Genomic DNA, 23536 nt, shown 5'->3' on the forward strand with positions numbered 1-23536 from the left:
ATGTTTTTTTTTTTCACATCACGTTGTAAACATGTGCGCACGCATGTTGTTATCACTGTTTATGTTGTTGCAAAAAAGCCTAAAATTGTTTAAACTGGTTGCATCACTTATCGAAATGTTATTAAACTGCCTTAACTCCAGTTCTATCCACATATTGATCAGCTTAGTATTCTCCATCTCAGATAACAACTTAAGCGGTTGTTATCTGGTGCTGGGCGATTTTCGATTGCTGTCAATATATTTTTATGATATTCAACACACTACGTCCATAAAAGATCTTTTCTCCAGACGAATGCCGCTGTTAATTTGGTTTTCCATGATGTGTTGGCACTAACAATGATACTTACATTACTATTTTAATCTAATAATGCTTCTGCTGTACATAACGAATTTTGAATAGATTATTTTTATTAACTTTACAGTAATAAATTTCGATTGCTGTTATTCTTTGTTTTTTATTTTACTCTTTTACTTGTTTCAGTCATTTGACTGCGGACATGCTGGAGCACCGCCTTTTTAGTCGAGCATATCGACCCCGGGACTTATTCTTTGTAAGCCTAGTACTTATTCTATCGGTCTCTTTTGCCGAACCGCTAAGTTACGGGGACATAAACACACCAGCATCGGTTGTCAAGCAATGCTAGGGGGACAAACACAGACAGACAAACACACACACACACATACATATATATACATATATACGACGGGCTTCTTTCAGTTTCCGTCTACCAAATTCACTCACAAGGCTTTGGTCAGCCCGAGGCTATAGTAGAAGACACTTGCCCAAGGTGCCACGCAGTGGGACTGAACCCGGTACCATGTGGTTGGTAAGCAAGCTACTTACCACACAGCCACTCCTGCGCCTATATTGTGTAAGAAAAATTTACAAATATATTTGTAAAGATATCTTTGTTTTTCTTTTTAAATATATCTGAACAGTACTGATGATCAATGACATTCCAGCCATCAAAATTCCATATTTTCTTCTGTAGTCACCTAAGACTGCATTACATGGTTATCTATTAATAATAATAATAATAATAATAATAATAATAATAATAATAATAATAATAATAATAATAATAATAAATGCCCTGATGCAGTACCAGGCAGTGGCTCTCATGGCTTCTGATCTTAATTGATTGGAAGTGTTATCATGTACATTGTTTTGTCTTGGTATAAAAGATGGGCTACAGCAAATATTCTGCTCAATACCACAGATTTGCTTGTCAGTTGTTTGACCTTAACCAGTTGAGCATGTCCCTTGGTGGCTGAGGATATGTGCATCCCTGATCATGAGCAGAATTAGTGGGGGAGCATCATAGCCAAGTGTTGAGAGGAATTCTTTGGGGTTTGAGTAATTCATTTTTGGAAACATGGAGGTTTTGCCCAACATCCTTAAAGAACCCTTATTCAGGGACCTTTTGAGTGGGATGGGCTACTCGACCTGAAGAAAATTCTAACTGGGCCCCACCTGCGAGGTCATGCGCTGTTTATCTTGATATGAGATCACCATGTCATGCACATACGGTTGTGACGCATGTGCCTGGTGTACCCTTATCAGACGGGTAGTCATGATGGGTATAATGGGCTTCGTATATTTTACCCCAGTGTGACTTTGATGGCATGCACTGCTCTCTCACTCAATAATAATAAAGTAAAACATCGTGGTGCAATTTGAGGAATATTTGGCGCCTATTTCTTGTAAGATAACAGGCTTCTTCGTTTAGTTCCATTATCTATAACGGAAGTCAAACATGTTTTCAAAGTAAATGTGGTCAACAAGAGTAACCGACAACACACCGGACAAAAAATGTTTAGCAACATTTCGTCTGTCTTTACTTTCTGAGTTCAAATCCCGCTGAGGTCAACTTTGCCTTTCATCTTTTCGGGGTCGATAAAATAAGTACCAGTTGAGTACTAGAACCGATGTAATCGACTTACCCCTCCTCTGAAATTGCTAACCTTGTGCCAGAATTTGAAACTAATATCTACGGGATACACATCAACCTTTTAAGAATTTCTTTTTTGTAACATGTCATTTTATTTCCTTTAGTTCAATTTTTGTTTAACATGTCGCGTCGTGTTTGTTGGGTAATTAGTTTTCAAACCGAACGGGTTCAACAACATTGACATTCACTATTACTAAAACACTAAAAGTAAATGTAACAAGTATCTAACCCTAACCCTAAACCAGTGAAAGATGACTTAAAAGGAACGAATAAGGGGGGGAAAAAAAGAGAAATTTAAACTTCTAACTTAAAGTAACTAAATCCCTGAATGACACCGTTATGGGAGTGAACTCTTGCGGTATTATACATGTTTTTGTATCACGAGTTATGTTTTCTTTTAAAATGTTGGCAACCCGGTAAAAGTATTAAAATGTTATAAGTGAAAAGAATCAAATAGAAATAAAACCAACAGAAAATTGCTAAATAGAGTAATAAAATAATGAGAGAAATTGTAGAACATTTATTAAAAAAATAACAGAAAGACAAAATATATTTGGAAATTTTTTCGCAGAGAACTATAGTCACTATGTACACCGGTTATAGCAATGAACTCATGGCATAAAAAACTACGTAACGTTTTGTGTTCGCTGAAAAAATTTTCCGGTTTTACCACTCGACAAGTTCCACGCCCCAGACTTTCGCTTTCACATCGAAATATTTACAAACTAAACACACCAATCAACAACAGAACAACGCCACCAATTTGGATTTTATGTATTTCATTTGTGCGAAAGTTGATTGGTGGCGTGGACGGCGCTAGTAACTCACCATCAAAGAAATCAATATTACCGTTGTCATTAAGAAATCGATATTATTACCCGATCATGTCCAGTGATGTTTTCCCCTGCGAAGAGATCGAAGAAAGTCTCCTGCCACCGGAATCGGTGAGAGGAATGACTCAACTGGACAGATCGGCTTTTAAACAAACTATATTAGTTCCAGCTTTAAAGGTATGTGTTTGTTAGACTCTTTGCACTCCCCGTGTTGTCGTTTGACCCTGTATGAGTCCTGATAGAGCAGACATATGATCAAAAGCAATCAAACCGTGACCAAACCCATCCTTTGTTTCTTACATACATATATATATATGAACTTCATCATTTTGGTCACCCGTTTCCTTTTAAAACAAATAAAGGGTGTTTTTGAAAGAAATTTGGCTGTGGTTTCTAGCATATTTAACGACTTCGTCGAAGTACTATTCCTGATCAACAATATGTTAATTCATTAATAGTTTTATTACTCAGCTACTTCCACGCTCAGACTTTCGTTCACACATCGAAATATTTACAAACTAAACACACCCAATTCAACAATGCAACAACGAGGCAGAGTTGCTTAGCACCGTCTCTCGTTTCTCTTCATATCCTTTCTTCTTTGTTTGTCTATGGGTGTTGAGTACATATTCTCTAAACGAGCAAACGAAAGGTTATTTCCTGCTCGTGTGGACAGCAATTACACTGCATCCCAAGACATGAGTCTGTTCAAATATCGAACATAACACATTTTTTTTGTTGTTTTGATTTTTTAAAATACACCTACAAACGAAAAGCCGTTTGTACGAAGCCCCCCTTCCTTTTTAAACTAACGACGTAGAACTTCCACATATTTTATGTTGTCAACTTTTATGGTAACTTTTCGGACTTTGATCAGAATTCTTGTCACACAGTTCTTTAAATGTTGTGATTGCTGCTATTGTTTTAGCCTTAAGTCGGGTCTGATCAAGCAATCTACGGTCAAAGGCTATACAGTTGTAATCATTCCACCCTTTCCTATACCTGGGACCACATAATCCAGTATATTCGTTCTTTAAGACAGTTGGGTGTGAGTTGAGGGGATTTTGATGCCATTTCCAATAGGTCCAACGACTTCGAAAAAGCTTGTCTCTGTCTGGAATTGTGTTGTTCGAACCCAAGTCTGTTTATAATTTTATTCACATCAAGGATGCAGAAAAGGGATATAGATCAACTCCGATACTTGACTAGATTAAACCCGGAAGAACGAAGAGCCGTGTTGACATCGGCGGATTTTGGGCTCAGAACATAAAGGGCCGTAATCAAATACCACAAGTTATTTTGATCTGATGTTCTAACTGTATCGATCACCATCAACTTAGATCAGTCGTATGGCTGAAGGCGTTGACATATACGTGAAGATCACAGGATTTCGTGGAGTGTTAAAGCGTTCCAACTGTGGCCAGCCTTTTTAGGGGCGGGGAGGGGGATGCATTATATTTTCCATTTTGAAAACTTTGTTTCGGCGCTTAAACTCCAGGATATCCGGACCACTTTTTTACTACACTATCCACTACTTTCTTTAAGACAGCTGGATGTGATTTAAAGCAAATTTTGCTGCTATTTCTAGCATGTTTAATGGTGATGCAATATTTGAAAATCGTCAATGTCATTTCTTAATTTCTTCCCATACGCGACTATTGATTAATTTGTCACAGTAACAGGTCGTTTATAGATTCAGTGTTAGAGCCCTCTTACAAAATAACAGCCTTGAAAACAAGGAACATATTACGTAATAGAGTCGACCTTGGAAGTTAAACAACAACAAAAACAGGCCATTAATGAGGTCTAGCAAATACTTTTTCGATGACAAATGATATACCTAGTCGACCTTGACAGTATTAAAAAAATGTGATACGAGATTATAGTCACAGTATATGTATATATATATATATATATATATAATTTTTGGCATTCCATGCATGGTCTTTGGAGATGCGTTATTCCAGTCCTCTTTTATTCCCTGCTCTCATTATAGACAAACAGTTGATCAAGTAAACACACACACACACGTTGTTTTGTTCTTTTAAGTTTCATGCCAAGATTCTGACCACTGTTTTTTTTTTCCTTTCGAATGAAACTTAAACGGAAGAGTAGTCAAGTTGAACTGGTTTCGTTACAATAAATATTTACTCCTTGTTGAGTATTTTGAATATCTCTTACTTTGTTCGTGTTACGACTTGCATGTATGTGTGTAGTAATACACACAAATCACTTCAAAATAATGAGTGTGTGTGTAAGAAATCGTTTCTTGGATTTCTTCTATATATATATATATATATATATATATATATATATATATATATATATGTGTGTGTGTGTGTGTGTTTGCTTTAATGTAAAATTCTAAGAAAAAATAGTCAAACATTAAATGGAAGGATCACTCATGCTTTTCATTAGTGCACCGTATATATTTATTGATTATTATTTATTTCTTTTACAAGGAAAAAATTTACAATGACTTCGAAGGTTCGACTTGCTGTCATCAGAATCTATGTGTATGTATGCGTACATTTGTATAGTTGTCAATGTTAATACTCACTGTTAGTATGGATGCTCAGTGGCGATAACATATGTATGTATATATATATATATATATATATATATATATATATATATATATATATAATTACTAATGACTACTGTATTATGTGGTCAGCTTGAAGGACTAAAAACATACTTTATATTTAGTGGTTATTTAGAAAACTCCAAAACGAAGAATTCTATTCAAAGTTCGATAAGTAATCGTAAAAAACTTTACATTTCTTGCATTGCATCCTTAGTATAAATATTAGTCTCAGCTATCGTTTTACTTGATAGTATAAAAACACACCTCTATTTATTTAGCTTCAAATAAAGGAATTATTTCTATTTGATACAAACGACGTCTGACTATTTTGTGTGAAAGAACAAATTAGAAACGCAAAAAAAAAAAAAAAATTAAGACACTTAATACTTGAAGAGTGATTATTATTATTATTATTATTATTACTACATGTTCTAATTTTTGTTGTTAGTCAAGCCCCTCTGCCCGCTACATGTAGATATTTTTCTACGCCTTGAATTAACGAAAGCCTGGGAGAAAAAAAAAACACTTCCTGCGTTAGTTGTTAGCTGTCAGAGTACAATATCCTTCAAAACTGCTTCTTGTAATTCACTAATACTACTCCTGACGTACCCATGTACCCTTTCCTCTTTTCTTTTTGGCTCTATTCTGTCTTTTTTGCGATGTTTGTCTTGTGCACTATATCCATTTACTTTTGCTTATCATTCTTTACTTCCCTTATTGCCGATTTCTGTCCCCTCTTTTACTCTTTTATATCAAGTTGTAGAGCCCCTGAGCACTGTATACAATAAGCTCGTTATTATTGTATATCTTCTACCTTTTACTTGTTGCAGTCATTAGACTACGGTCATGTTGGAGCACCTTCTTCAAGAATTTTTAGTATTTATTATTATTATTATTAATTCCGCCGAGGTCGGCTTTGTCTTTCATCCGTTCAAGGTCGATAAATTAAGTACCAGTTGCGTACTGGGTCGATCTGATTGACTGGTCCCCTTCCCCAAAATTTCGAGCCTTGTGCCTAAAAGTAGAAAAGATTTATTATTATAAGGTGAGCTGGCGCATTGGACAAAAGGCTTAGCAGTATTTCGCCCACTGGTACGTTCTGAGTTCAAATTCTGCCGAGGTTGACTTCACCTTTCACCCTTTTGGGGGTCGATAAAATAAGTACCAGTTAAACGCTGGGGTCTATGTAATCGACTCATCCCCTCTCCCAAAATTGCTACCCTTGTCGCAAAATTTGAAACCATTATTATTATTATTATTATTATTATTATTATTATTAGAAATAACACATTTCTAAATCTCTCAGAGAGATTTAAGCAGTAGTGATACGATAAAGTTGTTGTATATTGTCAACTTAATGTGACAATCCCAATAAGGGAATATACTACTGCTGTTTAGCCCTAGGAAGCTGGACTGCTTCCTGTCGGCCTTGACACATTTACTGTGTCCTTATGTTTGCGAGGGGGAGACAAACTTCTCCACCCAGCCTAGCCAGCATTCAGGGACATGTTTCTGAGTCTTTGCTCATCATCAGCCTGAATGAAGTAGCATGACCAGCTGGTTGAAGAAGTCTGTCAACCTCTTGCAAACATATATAATCACAGTGAAATATATTCACTGGTTACCAAAATTAGAAATAACACCTTTCTAAATCTCTCAGAGAGATTTAAGCTGTAGTGCAAGGCCGACAGGAAGCGGTCCAGCTTCCTAGGGCTAAACAGCAGTAGTATATTCCCTTATTGGGATTGTCACATTAAGTTGACAATATACAACAACTTTATTATTATTATGTTTTACTTTTAATCTGCATTTTTGTTACAATCACTTGCCGAAACACACCTAGTGTCCTGGGGTGAGTGAAGAATAAGAGATGTTACAGTATGACTGAAAGCTTGGGGAGGAGGAGTGGCAGGGTCAATAGTGAAATATCGTCATGTAATACAACACAAACATTTGAATTAATAGGATTTTTCTAAGGATGTGGGCAGTACTTGTCAGCACAATCTTTTGGATTTCTCTGAGACATGGTTCTCCTGGGATTTTCTTTAGATGTTTCTGACATCCCTTTTTTATCATACCAAGAGCACCCACAATAACAGGAACAGTTCTTGTTTTAAGATGCCACATCTTTTGTATTTCATTTTCCAGCTCCTCATATTTACTTAATTTGTCAAGTTCCTTTACAGATATATTTTTATCAGTGGGAACACTTACATCTATTAGTCTACAAGTATTTTCTTCTCTGTCTTTAATGATTATGTCTGGTTGATTAGTCTGGATCGTTCTGTAAGTGTTGACTGGAAAATCCCAGAAGATAGTAACATTCTTACCTTCAACGACTGGCTCAGGATGATGTTCACACCAGTAAGCAGGAGTGCTGATTTTGTAGTGTTTACATATTTTCCAATGTAAATACTGTCCTACCCTATCGTGGCTATTTTTGTATTCGTTTGTTGTCAATACAGGACATCCCGAGACGAGATGGTCTACTGTTTCGTCAAATGTGTCACAGAATCTGCATTATTATTATCATTATCGTTATTATTCTCACAGCGGCAAGCTGTTAGAATTGTTAGCACATCGAGCGAAATGCTTAGCGGTATTTTCTCTGCCGCTACGTTCTGAGTTCAAATTCCACCGAGGTCGACTTTGTCTTTCATCCTTTTGGGGTTGATAAATTAAGTACCAGTTGAACACTGTGGTCGATATAATGGCTGCCTTTGTGGAAAAATTTGAAATCATTATTATCATTATTATTTTTATTAAGGTCACAAGCTGGCAGAATTGTAAGCATGCCAGGTAAAATGCTTTGCGGCATTTCGTCTGTCCTTATGTTCTGAATTCAAATTCTGTCGAGGTCGACTTTGCCTTTCATGCTTTCGGGGTCAATAAATTAAGTACCAGTTACGTACTTTGGTTGATGTAATCGACTTAACCCCTCCCCCAAAATTTCAGGCCTTGTGCCTATAGTAGTAAGGATTATTATTATCGTTAAGGTGGTGAGCTGACAGAATCTTTAGCATGCTGGATGGAATGCTTAGCAGCATTTCGTCAGTCTTGGATCTAGGTTAGAAACTGGTTCTTTCTCTATTGGCAAGAAATCTTGAAATAAACTGAATAATGACATACATGCATAGATAGATAGATAGATAGATAGTTGAGAAGTATAAAGTTTGGAAACATAACTGCATTGCATTACAAATAATATTAGAAAACAAAGATAGCCAAGGGTATTTATTGAACAAAACAGTTAGGCTGGAGAGGGTGGAAGTGCTACCTTCCAGTGAATTTGTGAAAAGATGGGTGACAGTTGGTAAAATGGTTAGGGTGAATGGCCCTCTTATAGGCACGCACCTGTAGATTGGAGAACAACATTTGGGAATGGGCCTGTGTCAGGATAGTTCTGGATCTGATGGATACCTTGACAGGCCCTAGTTGAAGTTTCTCCTGTATCAAGAGAACTGCATCATTCATCTCATCACATACTTTGTATACTTTTATTATATTTCACCATCTTTTTCATTTCCTTCTTTTCATCTTTTATGTAAATCCCTCCACAAATTGTTCCTTGCCCTTGTGATATCAACCTCATCTGTGCTCCTGTGGTTAATAAAAGAAATTATTGTTATTATTAAGGTGGCGAGCCGGTGGAATTGTTAGCATTCTGGGCAAAATGCTTAGTGGTATCTTGTCTGCCCCTACGTTCTGAGTTCAAATTCTGCTGAGGTTGATTTTGCCTTTCATCTTATCGGGGCGGTCGATAAAATAAGTACCAGTTGAATACTCAGTTCGATGTAATCGACTTATCCCCCCCCCCCCAAATTGCTGCCCTTGTGTCAAAATTTGAAACCGTTATTATTATTATTATTATTATTATTATTATTATTATTATTCCAGGTACCTCGTAAACACATCTCCCTCCTCAGCAAGCGTCTGAAGAAATCCTTGGCCCACTTCAAAAAAATCAAACCCATTGCAGAGCTTTCTGAGTCCGATCCGCATCATGATGACTTCCGGCTATTTCTCTTCGACCCGTCCAAGTACCGAGATGCTGACTGCTTCTCTGAGGAGGAACGCCAGTTGCTACTCGAAGCAGGTGTTGATGTTGAAACGGCACTGTTCTGGGCAGAAGTTGGGTTGAATTATGACAATTGGAATGCCTCTGAGATTCTACGAGCCATTCTGCCAAAAGGCTTTGACAATGTGTCTGGGTTCAGCAATGTTGGACATATTGCACATTTCAACCTGCGAGATGAGACTCTACCCTACAAATTCATTATAGGTTAGTAATTATTATTATTTGTATTATTTTACATATGCACAACAGGTTAAACTGTTCCTTACATTGAGCTACAACAAGTAACCTTAGATGCCAAAAACCCTCCTAAGTATTCTGGTTTTCCTTAATAACACTTTTCTGAAGCTGTACTAAACCATATCAGGATAATTATCCCTCTAGGACATCTCCCCCATAGGATAATTCCCCCCAACGACAACCACCCACTAGGACAATCCTCTCCAATATATTAAGAAGTTTTAAATCATCATCTGTTGTCCTCAGGGGTAATTGTCCTTGGTGGGAGGTAAATGCCCTAGACTTATACTAAACTAAGTTTTATGCTTATTTATATTATTTATTATTATTATTATTATTGAATGAGAGAGCAGTGCATGCCATCAAAATGACACTGGGGTAAAATATTCGAAGCCCAGTATACCCATTATGACTACCCTTCTGATAAGGGTACACCAGGTACATGCATCACAACCATGTGTGCGCGACATGGTGATCTCCTATCAAGATAAACAGCTCATGACCTCGCAGGTGTGGCAGAGTTAGAATTTTCTTCAGGTTGAGTAGCCCATCCCACTCAAAAGGTCCCTGAATATGGGTTGTTTGAGGATGTTGAACAAAACACCCATGTTTCCAAAGGTGAATTATTCAAACCCCAAAGAATTCCTCTCAACACATGGCTATGATGCTCCCCCACTACTTCTGCTCATGATCAGAGATGTCCATATTGTCAGCCACCAAGGGACATGCTCAACTGGTTAAGGTCAAACAACTGACAAGCAAATCTGTGGTATTGAGCAGAATATTTGCTGTAGCCCATCTTTTTATACCAAGACAAAACAATGTACATGATAACACTTCCAATCAATTAAGATCAGAATATTATTATTATTATTATTATTATTATTATTATTATTATTATTAATTATTATTTATTATTATTATTATTAATTATTATTTATTATTATTATTATTATTAATTATTATTTATTATTATTATTGTTATTATTATTATTATTATTATTATTGTTATTATTATTATTATTATTATTAAGGTGGTGAGCTGACAGTCGTTAGCATGCCAGACAAAATGCTTAGTGGTATTTCTTCGTCTTTACATTCTGAGTTCAAATTTTGTCGAGGTTCACTTGGTCTTTCATCCTTTTGGGGTTGAATGTGATCAACTCCCTCCCTCCCTCCCCTGAAATTGCTGGGCTTGTGTCTAAAATTTTAAACTATCATCATCATCATCGTTTAATGCCCATTTTCCATTACTGACATTGATTGGACTGTTTGACAGGAGCTGTTCAGGCTTCAGTTGTCTGTTGCAACATTGCATTCTATGCTAACCATTTCACAGAGTGTGCTGGCTGCTTATTACATGCCACCGGCATGGGTGCGTTTATGCAGCACCAGCACTTGTAAAGGACAAGCCTGTATGTATGGATGGATGATAGCAATTTTACTTAGCTTGAAACGCCTTCCCAAGTACAGCAAATCACCACAACTCTCGGTCCCTTGTCATTTCCTCAGTAAAGCCCAGTGTCCAAAGATCCCTTCTCACCACTTCATCCCACACCTTTCTGGGTTTACCACTTCCACAGGTTCCCTTCACAATTAGAGCTCGGCACTTCTTTATCCAGTTGCCCTCATCCATATGCATCACATAACCAAACCCCTGCAGTCTTCTCTCTTGCACACCTCTTATATCCAGTTTTTCTCTTAAATCATTAACACTCTGTCATGTGTGCACATTGACATTACCTGTCCAGCAGAGCATGCTGGCTTCATTTCTTACAAGCCTTTGCAAGTCTTCTGTAGTCAAAGCCCATGTTTCACTGCCATGTAGCATAGCTGTACGTACACAAGCATCATACAGTCTGCTTTCACTCTGAGGGAGATGCCCTTGGTCACCAACAAAGGTAGAAGCTCTATGAACTTTGTCCAGCCTGTTCTTATTCTAGCAACTACACTTTCAGAACTTCCTCTTCCACTGCTAACATGGTTGCCTAGGTAACAGAAGCTGTCTATTCTAATGATCCCCCATATATTTCAGGTAGTCTATTGTCTGCATTTTAGTGCATATTGTACCTGCACATTTTCATCACACAGAGACTATTTCTCCATTACCCTTCCTGAGATTCCACTACACCTCTTATGTGTCCAAAGCTTGCACTGCGTACACAGTATGGAGTTTCTATCAACACCTTTCTTACATCAAGCAGGGCCATCTCCCTGAAGGGACTTGTGGTTTGTCTGATTTCCTACTTACTAGGCCTTTGGCTTTTGTTAAAGTAACTCTAAGACACTTAGATTCTAGGCCTTGCTTCCACGCCTGAAATTTCTTCTCTATGTCAGGTAGAGATTCAGCATAGAGGAGCTACGTCATCAGCATAGAGGAGCTCCCAAGGGTAGCCGGTCTTGAATTCCTCTTAAGACCCGGAAGATAAGCAAGCGGTAGCTGAGAACTGATCCTTGGTGAACTCCTACCTGTACACTGAATTCATTGCTATATTCGTTGCCAACCATCACCTTACTGGCAGCATCCCTATACATGGCTTGTACAGCTCTCATTAACTAATCTATCCTTAGCTTCTGCATTGACCACTAGATAAGGGAGCAGGGGACCCTGTCAAAGGCTTTTTCTATGTCGACAAAAGCCAAATACAGAGGTTTATTTTTGGCCAAATATTTCCCCTGTGGTTGCCTTACCAAGAGTATAGCATCAGTCGTGCTTCTACCTGGCACGAATCTGAACTGCATCTCATCTATGCTAACTCTCTTCCTAATTAATTGAGCTATGACCCTTTTTGTGACTTTCATCAACTGGTCCAGCAATTTGATTTCTCTGTAGTTATTTCTGTCTAAAGCATCACCTTTGCTTTGTAGCAGTTGACTATAATGCTGTTACACCAATTGTTGGGTATGACTCCCTTGTGGACTACCTGATTAACAATACAGGTGACTACTCTGCCAGATATTTTAAGCTTCTCAGCAGTGATTCCTGATGGGTCAGGGGCTTTCTCTGTCTTCATATCCTTAATTGCTTTATCTACCGAGCTACTATCAATTCGGATAGCTGGTCCCTCAGTTGGGTTGACAGTGGGCAGACTCTCCTTCTCCCATGCATTCTCTACATTTAGCAGCCTTTCATAATGGCATTTCCAAGCCTCTTTTTTTACAGAATTACTAAAAGCAAGTGAACCATCATCCATGTGGACCCACTCCTCTCCTATGACATCATGATTTTCTCTCACACACTGTCTCGCAATCTGAAGCACTTTAAGTCACACTGCAGAACATTGGCAAACTTCTTCTTTTCTGCTTCTTTCCTGGCTAACTATATCTGTCTCCTAGCTTCCCTTCTGACTATATGATACTGTTCCCTGCTACCACCACACTTCCAGTCCTTCCAGGCCTGATTCTTTTCTCTAATGGCCCTGTTAACTACACTGTTCCACAACCATGTCACCTTAGATTGAGAAGGGACTTTACACCAGTCACAAATTGGGTTAGTGGCCCTCAGCAGGTTATCCCCTAGGAACCTCCAGTTGTCCTCCACATTATATGACTCCATATCCTCCTTTTTTTCATCAAATGCTTCAAGTAACACATCTCTAAATCTCTGGCCATTCAGAGGACCCTAGGGCTTCCAGACCTTTCTTTTCCACACAGGTTGTCTTCTTGGAAGCCTTTTAGCCCTAATTCTGGAGTCACTAATGACTAACCTATGTTGAGGGAGGGATGCATTCTTCACCTGGGAAATCTTTTTGCATTTATAAGCAGCCAGCTTTCCTGTTTTCTGGCATGGTTTGATTTTCAATTTTCCAAGGGTTGCTGATAGAATTATTAGTTAAGAAGGCACATGGCTGAGTGGTTAATGTGTTGCACTCCTGATCTTGCGATCATGGGTTCAAATCGCCAGGCTGAGTGGTGCTTTGTGTTCTTGAGCAAAACACTTCATTTCATGTTACTCCAGTTCACTCAGATGTAAATGAGTTCAAGCAATGGCTGGGAAGTTAACCCCTGTGATGGACTACCACCCTTTTATAATCTCATTAACTTCTACCTGATGGAAACCAGATTAAGCTCTGTCCTTATCAGTCCCGGGGTCTCATATAATCAACTGTATCTATCCCTATACCCACTAAATATGTGGTGGCACGTGGCTTAGTGGTTAGTGTGTTGAACTCATAATCATAAGATTGTGGTTTCAATTCCTGAGCTGGGGACACATTGTGTTCTTGAGCAAAACACTTCATTTCACGTTGCTCCAGTCCACTCAGCTGGCAGAAATGAGTAATCCTGTGTCCTATACAGGTGGGGAGTATATATGCTAGAAATCAGGGAGCCGACCCTTATGAGTTGGCATGACTTGAGAAGGTAACTTTTACCTTTCTTTTTTTACCTGATGGGAACCAGATTAAACTCTATCCTTATGAGTCCTGGGTCTCATATAATCAACCATATCTACCCCTGCACTCATGAAATATCTGTGTTCTTGTACGTAAATCATTCTGTTATTTGCTTGTTTCTCTGTTAACGTTTTTTTTTTCGTTTTGTAATTTTTGACTTGCAGGACAAGTTATTTTGGACAAGGTACCAAGTGTGAGGACAGTAGTTAACAAGACCAATATTATTGACAATACCTTCCGTAATTTCCAGATGGAACTGTTGGCTGGAGAAGACGATTTCTATGCCACTGTTCGAGAGAATAAATGTATCTACCAGTTTGATTTTTCAAAAGTTTACTGGAATTCCAGACTTTGTGAGTAAATATATTTATTCATTATGTTATAGTTGAGACTATTAGTGTTGCTGTTGCTAAGGTGGTGAGTTGCCAGAACGGTTAGCACATCGGACAAAATGCTTAGCAACATTCCTTCTTGCCTTGTATGTTCAGAGTTCAAATTTCACCACGGTTGACTTTGCCTTTCATCTTTCTGAGGGTTAATAAAACAAATACCTGTAAGTACTGGGGTTGATGTAATCAACATGTGTCTTTCCCTCAAAATTGCTGGCCTTGTACCAAAGTTAGAAAGGATTGTTGTTGTTGCTATGGGAGCGAGTTGGCAAAACTATTAGTCATCATCATCATCATCGTTTAGCGTCCGCTTTCCATGCTGGCATGGGTTGGACGGGTTGACTGAGGGAGCCAGAGGCTGCACCAGGCTCAATCTGATCTGGCAAAGTTTCTACAGCTGGATGCCCTTCCTAACGCCAACCACTCCAAGAGTGTAGTGAGTGCTTTTTACATGCCACTGGCACGAGGGCCAGTCAGGCAGTTCTGGCAACGACCACACTCAAAAGTTGCTTTTACATGCTACCTGTTCGAGAGAATAAATGTTGTTTTTCATGTGCCACCAGCAAATGTGCCGGTAAGGTGATGCTGGCAACGATCATACTCGAATGGTTCTTTTCATGTGTCACCGGCATGGGGCCCAATCCATGGCCCTGGCAACGATCATCAGACAAAATACTTTGCAGCATTTGTTCCTCTTTAGAGTTTAAATTCCACGAAGGTTGATTTTTTGCCTACCATCCTTTCAAGGCCATTAAAATAAAATACCAGTTGAGCACTGGGGTTGATGTAATTTACTTAATTCTCCCCTTAAAATTACTGGCTGTGTGCCTAAATTAGTAACAATTATCATTGTATATGAGTTGGCTGATAGGGAAGGGGTTGGCAAAGTCATTAAAGTATTGAACAAAATGCCACGTGGTATTTGTTCTGGCTCTTTATGTTCTGGGTTCAAATCCTACTGATGTTAACCCAGGCTTTCATCTTTCTGGGGGTCAGTAAAATAAGATGCCAGTCAAATACTGAGGTTGATTTGATTGACTCATCAAATCTTAGTGTTCGTTTCTATATTAGAAACTGTTGCCCATCATCATCATCGTCATCATCATTGTTTTATCTTTCATTTATTTTTTTCCATGCTTGCATGGGTTGGATGAAATTTGTTGAAGCAGATTTTCCATGGCCAGGTGCCTTTCCTGTTGCCGACCCTTATTTATTTCCAAGTAAGGTAATATTTCCCTCCAACCAGGCATGTTTACACGGAACATTGGAAATGAAATACACTGATTGCATGACTGACGCTCACAACTAGCACATGTCAAAGCAAGGAGACAGCAGCGCACACACGCACACACACACACACACACACACATGCATACATTTCAATTTTCTGAAGTTTTAAAAATATTTTCCAAAAAATTTTTTAAATAACTGTAGGCATAGCTGTATGGTTTAAGAGGCTTGCTTCCCAATCATATAATCTTTAGTTCAGTCCCACTGTGTAACACCTTGGCTAAATGTCTTCTACTGTTGTCCTAGGCTGACCAAAGCCTTATGAGGGAATTCGATAGAAACCCGGCGTGCGTGCGCTTGTGTGTGTACCTTTGACTTGATAATTGTAAATGAGTATCACCACAGTTGATGAGCATCTCCAGTTTTCTATGAGAAACGTCTATGCATGTGAAAATATTGCTTTGCTTGGAAACAGATGAGGGTTGGTAATAGGAATGGTATCCGGCTATGCAGAGTTTCTATCGCAATTCTGTCTGGCTTATGTAAACATGGAAAAGTATGGGTTAAACGATGATAATAATAATCCTTTCTATTGTAGGCACAAGGCCTGAAATTTTGAGGGAAAGGGCCAGTCGATTAAATCGACCCCAGTACGCAACTGATACTTAATTTATTGACCCTCGAAAGGATGAAAGGCAAAATCGACCTTGGCGGTATTTGAACTCAGAATGTAAAGACAGACGAAATACTGCTAAGCATTTCGACCAGCATGCTAACGATTCTGCCAGCTCACCACCTTGGACTCCTTGTACCAGACATGGAAGAAATATCTTGTAATATTTGTTCCAGCACTTTAGCGTCTAAATTCATTTGTCATTGAGGTCAATTTAACCTTTCATCCTACCGTAATCGATAAATTAAAGTTCAAGTCGAGTACATGATCGTAAATCAATCATCCCTTTCAAATCTTTAGCTTTATGTTAAAGATATCTCATATACAGAATGTTAAAGATCAAAAAAAAAATTTAACGAATCAAGGGAAGTAACTCATACATAGGAACAACAGAGTTATTTCCCTTGAAACAAATTTCGTATCGATATTCCATACGCTTATTTGCTGTTTTGTGCATGTTTGGAGATGAAAAACGAACAAATGATCGGAATTTTAAGATACTAGTTGAGAGGTTGGAGGTTTGTCTCATGTAAACACAACTAGGAGTATCTATGAAGTGTATTTTTAGTTAAGTCTTCACCATCCAATCTTTTAGATTATACCATTGCTTCTGCCTAAAGCCCTAAATGAAGGATTCTACTGTCATCATCATCATCATCGTTTAACGTCTGCTTTCCATGCTAGCATGGGTTGGACGATTTGACTGAGGACTGGTGGACCAGATGACTACACCAGGCTCCAATCTGATTTGGCAGAATTTCTACAGCTGGATGCCCTTCCTAGCACCAACCACTCCGAGAGTGTAGTGGGTGCTTTTACGTGCCACAGGCACGAGGGCCAGTCAGGCAGTACTGGCAACAGCCACGCTCATGCAGCAAAATCTTCAACTGTGTTTGCTGTGGGATCTCCTATCGAAGTCTGGTGCCTTTGGGATCCATCCCTCTCTCATCTTTTGAATTAGAGGTCGCCGCTCAGATCGCATTATTGCAGTGTGTGCTGCTGATGCTCTCTCACTGTGTTCCATCATGGTTGCAAATCTCTTCTCTCTACACTTTCGAAGTTTATCTAAAGGCAAGGCTGCTGATTTGGGTTCATACTATAGTGTCATCTCATGAGTTGCTGCTTGAACACAAAAGGCTGGAACAGACATTTTATATGATCTTTTAACAATTTCACTAATTCATTATCCCAGATTAGTTCATTTTTGATCCTGTAAAGATAAACGGTGAAGTTGACTTTGGCATGAGTGGAATTCAGAGCCAAGAGATTTGGAGCTAATACCACATGGCAGGACTCTGCCAATTCACTGCATTTTTGACTTATATGGTTAATCCACATTATTCTGTAAGGAGCATAGGGCTGGTTTCCTCGTTTCTCTGATGTATATATATTCCTCCCTGGACAGGACGCCAGTCCATTGCCGGACTCCTCATTTTTACCGGCTGAATTTACTGGAGCAATGTGAAATGAAGTGTTTTACTCCAGAACACAATGCATTGCTTAGTCCAGGAATTGAAACCATAATCATATGATCATAAGTTCAACACCCTCACCACTATGCCATGCACTCCACTTTTGGCTTTTATATATACAGATATATTTCCACCACAAGATCCAATCTTTGTTGTGGTATGGTGGCCGGTATACCTCAGTGACCCTGAGAGCAATGCCAGCAACAATCTCTTAGTAGGGTCTCCCATCATGGACAGGTCAAAGGATACAGGCCAGACTAATATGGATCACCTCTTTCCACTGATAAAAATGGGTTTGTTTAGGGCCAACATTATTCTTTTACTTGTTTCAGTCATTTGACTGCAGCCATACTGGAGCACCGCCTTTAGTCGAGCAAATCGACCCCAGGACTTATTGTTTGGAAGCCTAGTACTTATTCTATCGGTCACTTTTTGCCGAACCGCTAAGTTGCGGGGACGTAAACACACCAGCATTGGTTGTCAAGCGATGTTGTGGGGACAAACGCAGACACACAAACAAACATACATATATATATATATATATATATATATATATATATATATATACATATATACAACGGGCTGCTTTCAGTTTCCGTCTACCAAATTCACTCACAAGGCTTTGGTCGGCCCGAGGCTATAGTAGAAGACACTTGCCCAAGGTGCCATGCAGTGGGACTGAACCCGGAACCATGTGGTTGGTAAGCAAGCTACTTACCACACAGCCACTCCTATGCCTATGTTGAATGTTTCTTCAGACTAGTTTCTGTATAAAAAAGAGGTGTGTATTGAACCTGAGCTTATTTTTCTTTCTTTCCCTTTGCAGCCATGGAACATGAGAGGATTGTGTCAAAATTAGAGAAGGGTGACGTGGTGTATGACGTGTTTGCTGGTGTAGGTCCATTTGCCATCCCTGCAGCAAAAAAGGGGTGTGTTGTGCTAGCCAATGATCTGAATCCTGAGTCATACAAATCCCTGGTGCACAATGCAGCCATGAACAGGATCAAATCTGACTTCTGTGCCTACAACCTGGATGGTCGGAAGTTCATCAGAAACAGCGTGAAGGAGGACATGTGTTGTCGATGGTTGCAACTGATCGATGCAGAAGCTATCCACAGCGGTGTGAATTGCAGCAATGTCAGTTACACCGAGAATAATAATGAAAAAGCTGTTGGTGGCAACATTGGAGGTTGTAATAGTGGTGGAGATATTATTGGTGCTGTTATTGGTGGTATTTGCACAGACATTGGCAATGCTGCCGTCACAAAAAATTGGACTTCTCCTGCGTTCCACATTGTCATGAATCTACCCGCCATTGCTGTTGAATTCTTAGATGTCTTTCAGTCCATGTGCAGCGATATCCCTGTCACCAGCCCCATAGTGTCTCTGCTGGAACAGAAGACGTGTCTCCTGCCTCATGTCTATTGCTACTGCTTCTACAAAGGTGAAAGCCCCGAGGCAGATATTGAGAAAAGGGTGCGCCAGGCACTCAGATGTGATCACCCACCTCAAGATCTTGTAATTCGCTTTGTACGCAATGTGGCACCAAACAAAGACATGTACTGTGTAGAGTTTGTTGCATCAAAGGAGCTGCTGTGGAGACCAGTAACACAGACAAGGATGAAGGTAGACAGCCATGGAAATAGCAAATGTTATGCAGGTGAGTGTTAAAAGTTAACATATTACAACAACAGCAGTAGTCTTTGTGGATTGGATACATATGATGTATATATGAATGCATGTACTTTGACATACATTAACACCACACACACACACACACAAACACATAATATATATATACAATATACAAGAGTGTTACTCAGTTGAGTCCACTGCATCTTACAGCAGAAACAGCTGTAAGCTAATGAAGTTCATATATTAATCGTTTATTTTTTTACGGTTCTATAGTTAAGAGATGAGGAATTATGTATGTTATTTACATTATTTACATTTGACGGATATTTGTCCTCATCTTGTTTGTTGCTAACACAACGTTTCGGTGGATATAAACTCCAGCCTTCTTCAGGTGTTTTGGGGAAATTTCAAACCTGGGTTCTCATTCCTGAGGTATTTTTCGATATTATCATTATTATTATTATTAGTGTTCAGGTCATTACTTGGAATTGAACTTGGAATCTTGGAGTTAGTAGCCTGCGCTCTTAACCACTACACCATATGCCTTAGGAATGAGAACCCAGGTTCAAAATTTCCCCAAATCATCCGAAGAAGGCTGGAGGGTATATCAGCCGAAATGTTGTGTTAACAACAAACAAGATGACAAATATCCGTCAATTGTAAATAATGTACATAATGTTTATTTTTTTGTTATGAAGATGCAGGATGAAGTGGTGAGAAAGGAATCATCAGATGTTGGGCCTCACAGAGGGGATGACAGGGGACTGAGACTCCTGGCAGTTTGCTGTGCTAGAGAAGACATATAGAGCTAAGTAAATATGTGGCCATCCTTGCATACAGGTATGTCCCCTGTATCCTGCTTCAGCTGAGTGTTCCTAATCTTGTGGGCTCGTGGGTGCCAGTGTCACGTAAAAAGCACCTGTGCTGGTGCCACATAAAAGCACCTGTGCCACTGGTGAGTTAAAAGTATCCAGTACACTCTACAAAGTGGTTGGTGTTAGGAAGAGCACCCAGCTGTAGAAACCACAACAGATATGGAGTCTGGGCAGCTCTTCAGCTAGCCATCTCCTCTCAAACTGTCTAACCCATGCCAGCATGGAAAACAGACATTATTAAGTGAATATGATGATGATGATGATGATGATATATATTCCCAACGACGCATTGTAGCCTTGAGCAAGACACTTTATTTCACGTTGCTTCAGTCCACTCAGCCCGCAAAAATGAGTAGTACGTGTATTTCAACCTTCTACACACACACACACACACACACACACACACACACACAAACACACACACACATATATATTATATCTGTGTGGTTAGGAAGCTTGCTTCTTAAGTATGTGGTTTCAGGTTCATTCCCACTGTCTGACACCTTGGGTAAGTGTCTTCTGCTCTGGCCTGTGTCCAACTGAAGCTCTGTGATTGAATTTGATAAGTGGAAGTTACCATTGTGTGTATGCATGTGTGTGAAAGTGCCTGTGTCTCATTTAATGGCTATGTATATACATATGTATGTGTATTTATATTTATACATGTATACACACATACATGTATAAACACAAATTTTATCATCTGTTTTGCCATGCCTGGACAGGCAGGTGGATTGTCTCCCAGATAGCGTATGCCCAATCCATATGGTCTTTTGTCAGCACCTCCATAAGATGCAGCAACTTCTGATCTGTCTTCACCAATTTGTTACAAGTCTTCCTCAGTCTTCTCCTCCTATGTGTGTGTGTATGTATATATATATATATATATATATATATATATATAATATATATGTGTGTGTATGTTCATGTGCATGTATGTGTGTGTGTGTGCATGTGTATATATATATATGTGCATGTATGTATGTGTGTGTTTGTGTGCATGTGTGTATATATATATATATATATATATATATATATATATATATATATATATGCACACACACACGTACCCACATGCACGCACGCATGAATATAGGTATATACATGTTCAGTGTGTATGATTGGGTATGTGTGTGTGTGTGAGCTCATGACTGAGATGTATGACCCCAGTCAGAACAACAGCTGTGCACAGTTACTAACACAGATATTGCATCCATCTCTAATCTCTGCTGTCAAACAAACCGTGTGTGTGGTTTAACAACATTTTGTAAAGGGCACCATAACCTCTAATCGTTCCTTCCGATGACCCTACCCTTCTCTGTGCTGTGTACGCCGTCGCACACTCCACTGCATTCATGTCTGTAAAACTGCATTTATCAAAACTCTGGTGCCCTTTGCGATCCTATACTGTTCCACATTTGTTTCCGTGGGAGGGTATTCAACAACAATACAATTCATTCGTGTATTCTGCACTTCATTCTGCATTCTTATACACTGCACTTTACTTGAAAACACTGCGTTCCTGTAGACTGCACTCCGCTTGGAAACACTGCATTTGTATACACTGCACTTTATTCAAAAACATTGCATTCCTGTATACTGCACCTCCCCAAATACACTGCATTCATGTACACTGCACCACACTTGAAAACACTGCATTTCTGTGCACTCCTTTCTTAAACATTGTCTTCCTTGACATTGTACTCCATTGTGCAACACTGTATTGCACTCCACTACACTCTGTCTGATCACTACCACCACCTCCACTGCAGCAACAAGGAACCACCTTTGTTTTTGTAGTACCACTCTGCTTTCTTTCAGTAGTTGATATGCCTAGTGCCCACCTAAATGGCGAGTGAGGTATCATGACAAAACTAACCTAACCTGGATGATAATTTTATAAATTTTACTTTTAAAATGGATTCTATAAACTGAAATGATAAAAAACTAATAAAGACAAAAGTTGTTGTCAATTTTACTTTATACATTGCAAGTTAACGACTTCCCTGTGCCTGATAAGATCTCATTTTATTTAAATAACTATTACTAGGTTTATCATGTATAACATAATTACTATGATAGGCGCAGGAGTGACTGTGTCAACTTTGCCTTTTCATCCTTTCAGGGTTGATAAATTAAGTACCAGTTGCAAATTGGGGTTGATCTAATTGACTGGCTCCCTCCTCAAAAACTTTTGAGCCTTGTGCCTAGATTAGAAAAGGACATTTTGATAACTTATAGGCGGCGAGCTGGCAGAAATGTTAGCACGCTGGGCAAAATGCTTAGTGGTATTTCGTCTGCTGTTACGTTCTGAGTTCAAATTCTGCCGAGGTCCATTTTGCTTTTCATTCTTTCAGGGTCGATAAATTAAGTACCAGTTACGCACTGGGGTCGATGTAATCGACTTAATCCCTTTGTCTGTTCTTGTTTGTCCCCTATGTGTGTAGCCCCTTGTGGGCAATAAAGAAATAAGAAACGTTAGCATGCTGGGTGAAATGTTTAGTGGTATTTCATCTGTCTTTACGTTCTGAGTTCACATTCCACTGAGGTCGACCTTGCCTTTCATCCTTTCAGGGTTGATAAATTAAGTACCAGTTGCATACTGGGGATGATCTAATTGACTGGCTCCCACCTCAAAAAATTTCGAGACTTGTGCCTAGAATAGAAAAGGATATTTTGATAACTTAAACTGGCAGAAACGTTAGCATGCTGGGCAAAATGCTGAGCGGTATTTTGTCCATCTTTATGTTCTGAGTTCAAATGCCATTGGAGTTTACTTTGTCTTTCATCCTTTTGGGGTTAACAAAATAAATACCAGTAGAGTACTGGGGTTGATGTAACCAACTTGTTCCCACCCCCAAAATTGCAGGCCATGCGCCACAATTTGAAATCATCACCATCATCATCATAGTGGTGTAAAGAAAACAAAATGCCGCTAAGCATTTTGTTGGACACGCTAATGAACCTGTCAACTCATCACCTTAATTAATAATCCTTTCTTTCATAGGCACAAGGGCTGAAATTTGTGGGAGGGGGATAGTCAATTATACTGCCCCCCCCCCCCCCCCCCCCCCGTACTCAAATGATACTTAATTTACTGGCTGAATGGTAACATTGACCTTGGCGGAATTTTGACTCAGAACATAGCGATGGGTGAAATACTGCTCAGCATTTCGTCCAG

At 39.1% G+C, this 23536-nt stretch overlaps 1 protein-coding gene across 1 annotated transcript in view; it reads left to right on the top strand.

Annotated features, from left to right (window-relative positions):
- Positions 1 to 2551: 2551 nt before the first annotated feature.
- The window catches only part of LOC106877772 (tRNA (guanine(37)-N(1))-methyltransferase), a 26364-nt gene continuing 5379 nt past the window's right edge, over positions 2552 to 23536 (top strand). Inside the window, exons 1-4 of the mRNA XM_014926780.3 lie at positions 2552 to 2962; positions 9270 to 9654; positions 14246 to 14434; positions 18672 to 19505. Coding sequence (XP_014782266.1) covers positions 2558 to 2962; positions 9270 to 9654; positions 14246 to 14434; positions 18672 to 19505 — 1813 coding nt within the window. The 5' untranslated portion in view covers positions 2552 to 2557. The remainder of the gene's footprint in view (positions 2963 to 9269; positions 9655 to 14245; positions 14435 to 18671; positions 19506 to 23536) is intronic.

The sequence above is a fragment of the Octopus bimaculoides genome, chromosome 6 (assembly GCF_046866305.1).
Source record: "Octopus bimaculoides isolate indiv1 chromosome 6, ASM4686630v1, whole genome shotgun sequence".
Taxonomy (NCBI): domain Eukaryota; kingdom Metazoa; phylum Mollusca; class Cephalopoda; order Octopoda; family Octopodidae; genus Octopus; species Octopus bimaculoides.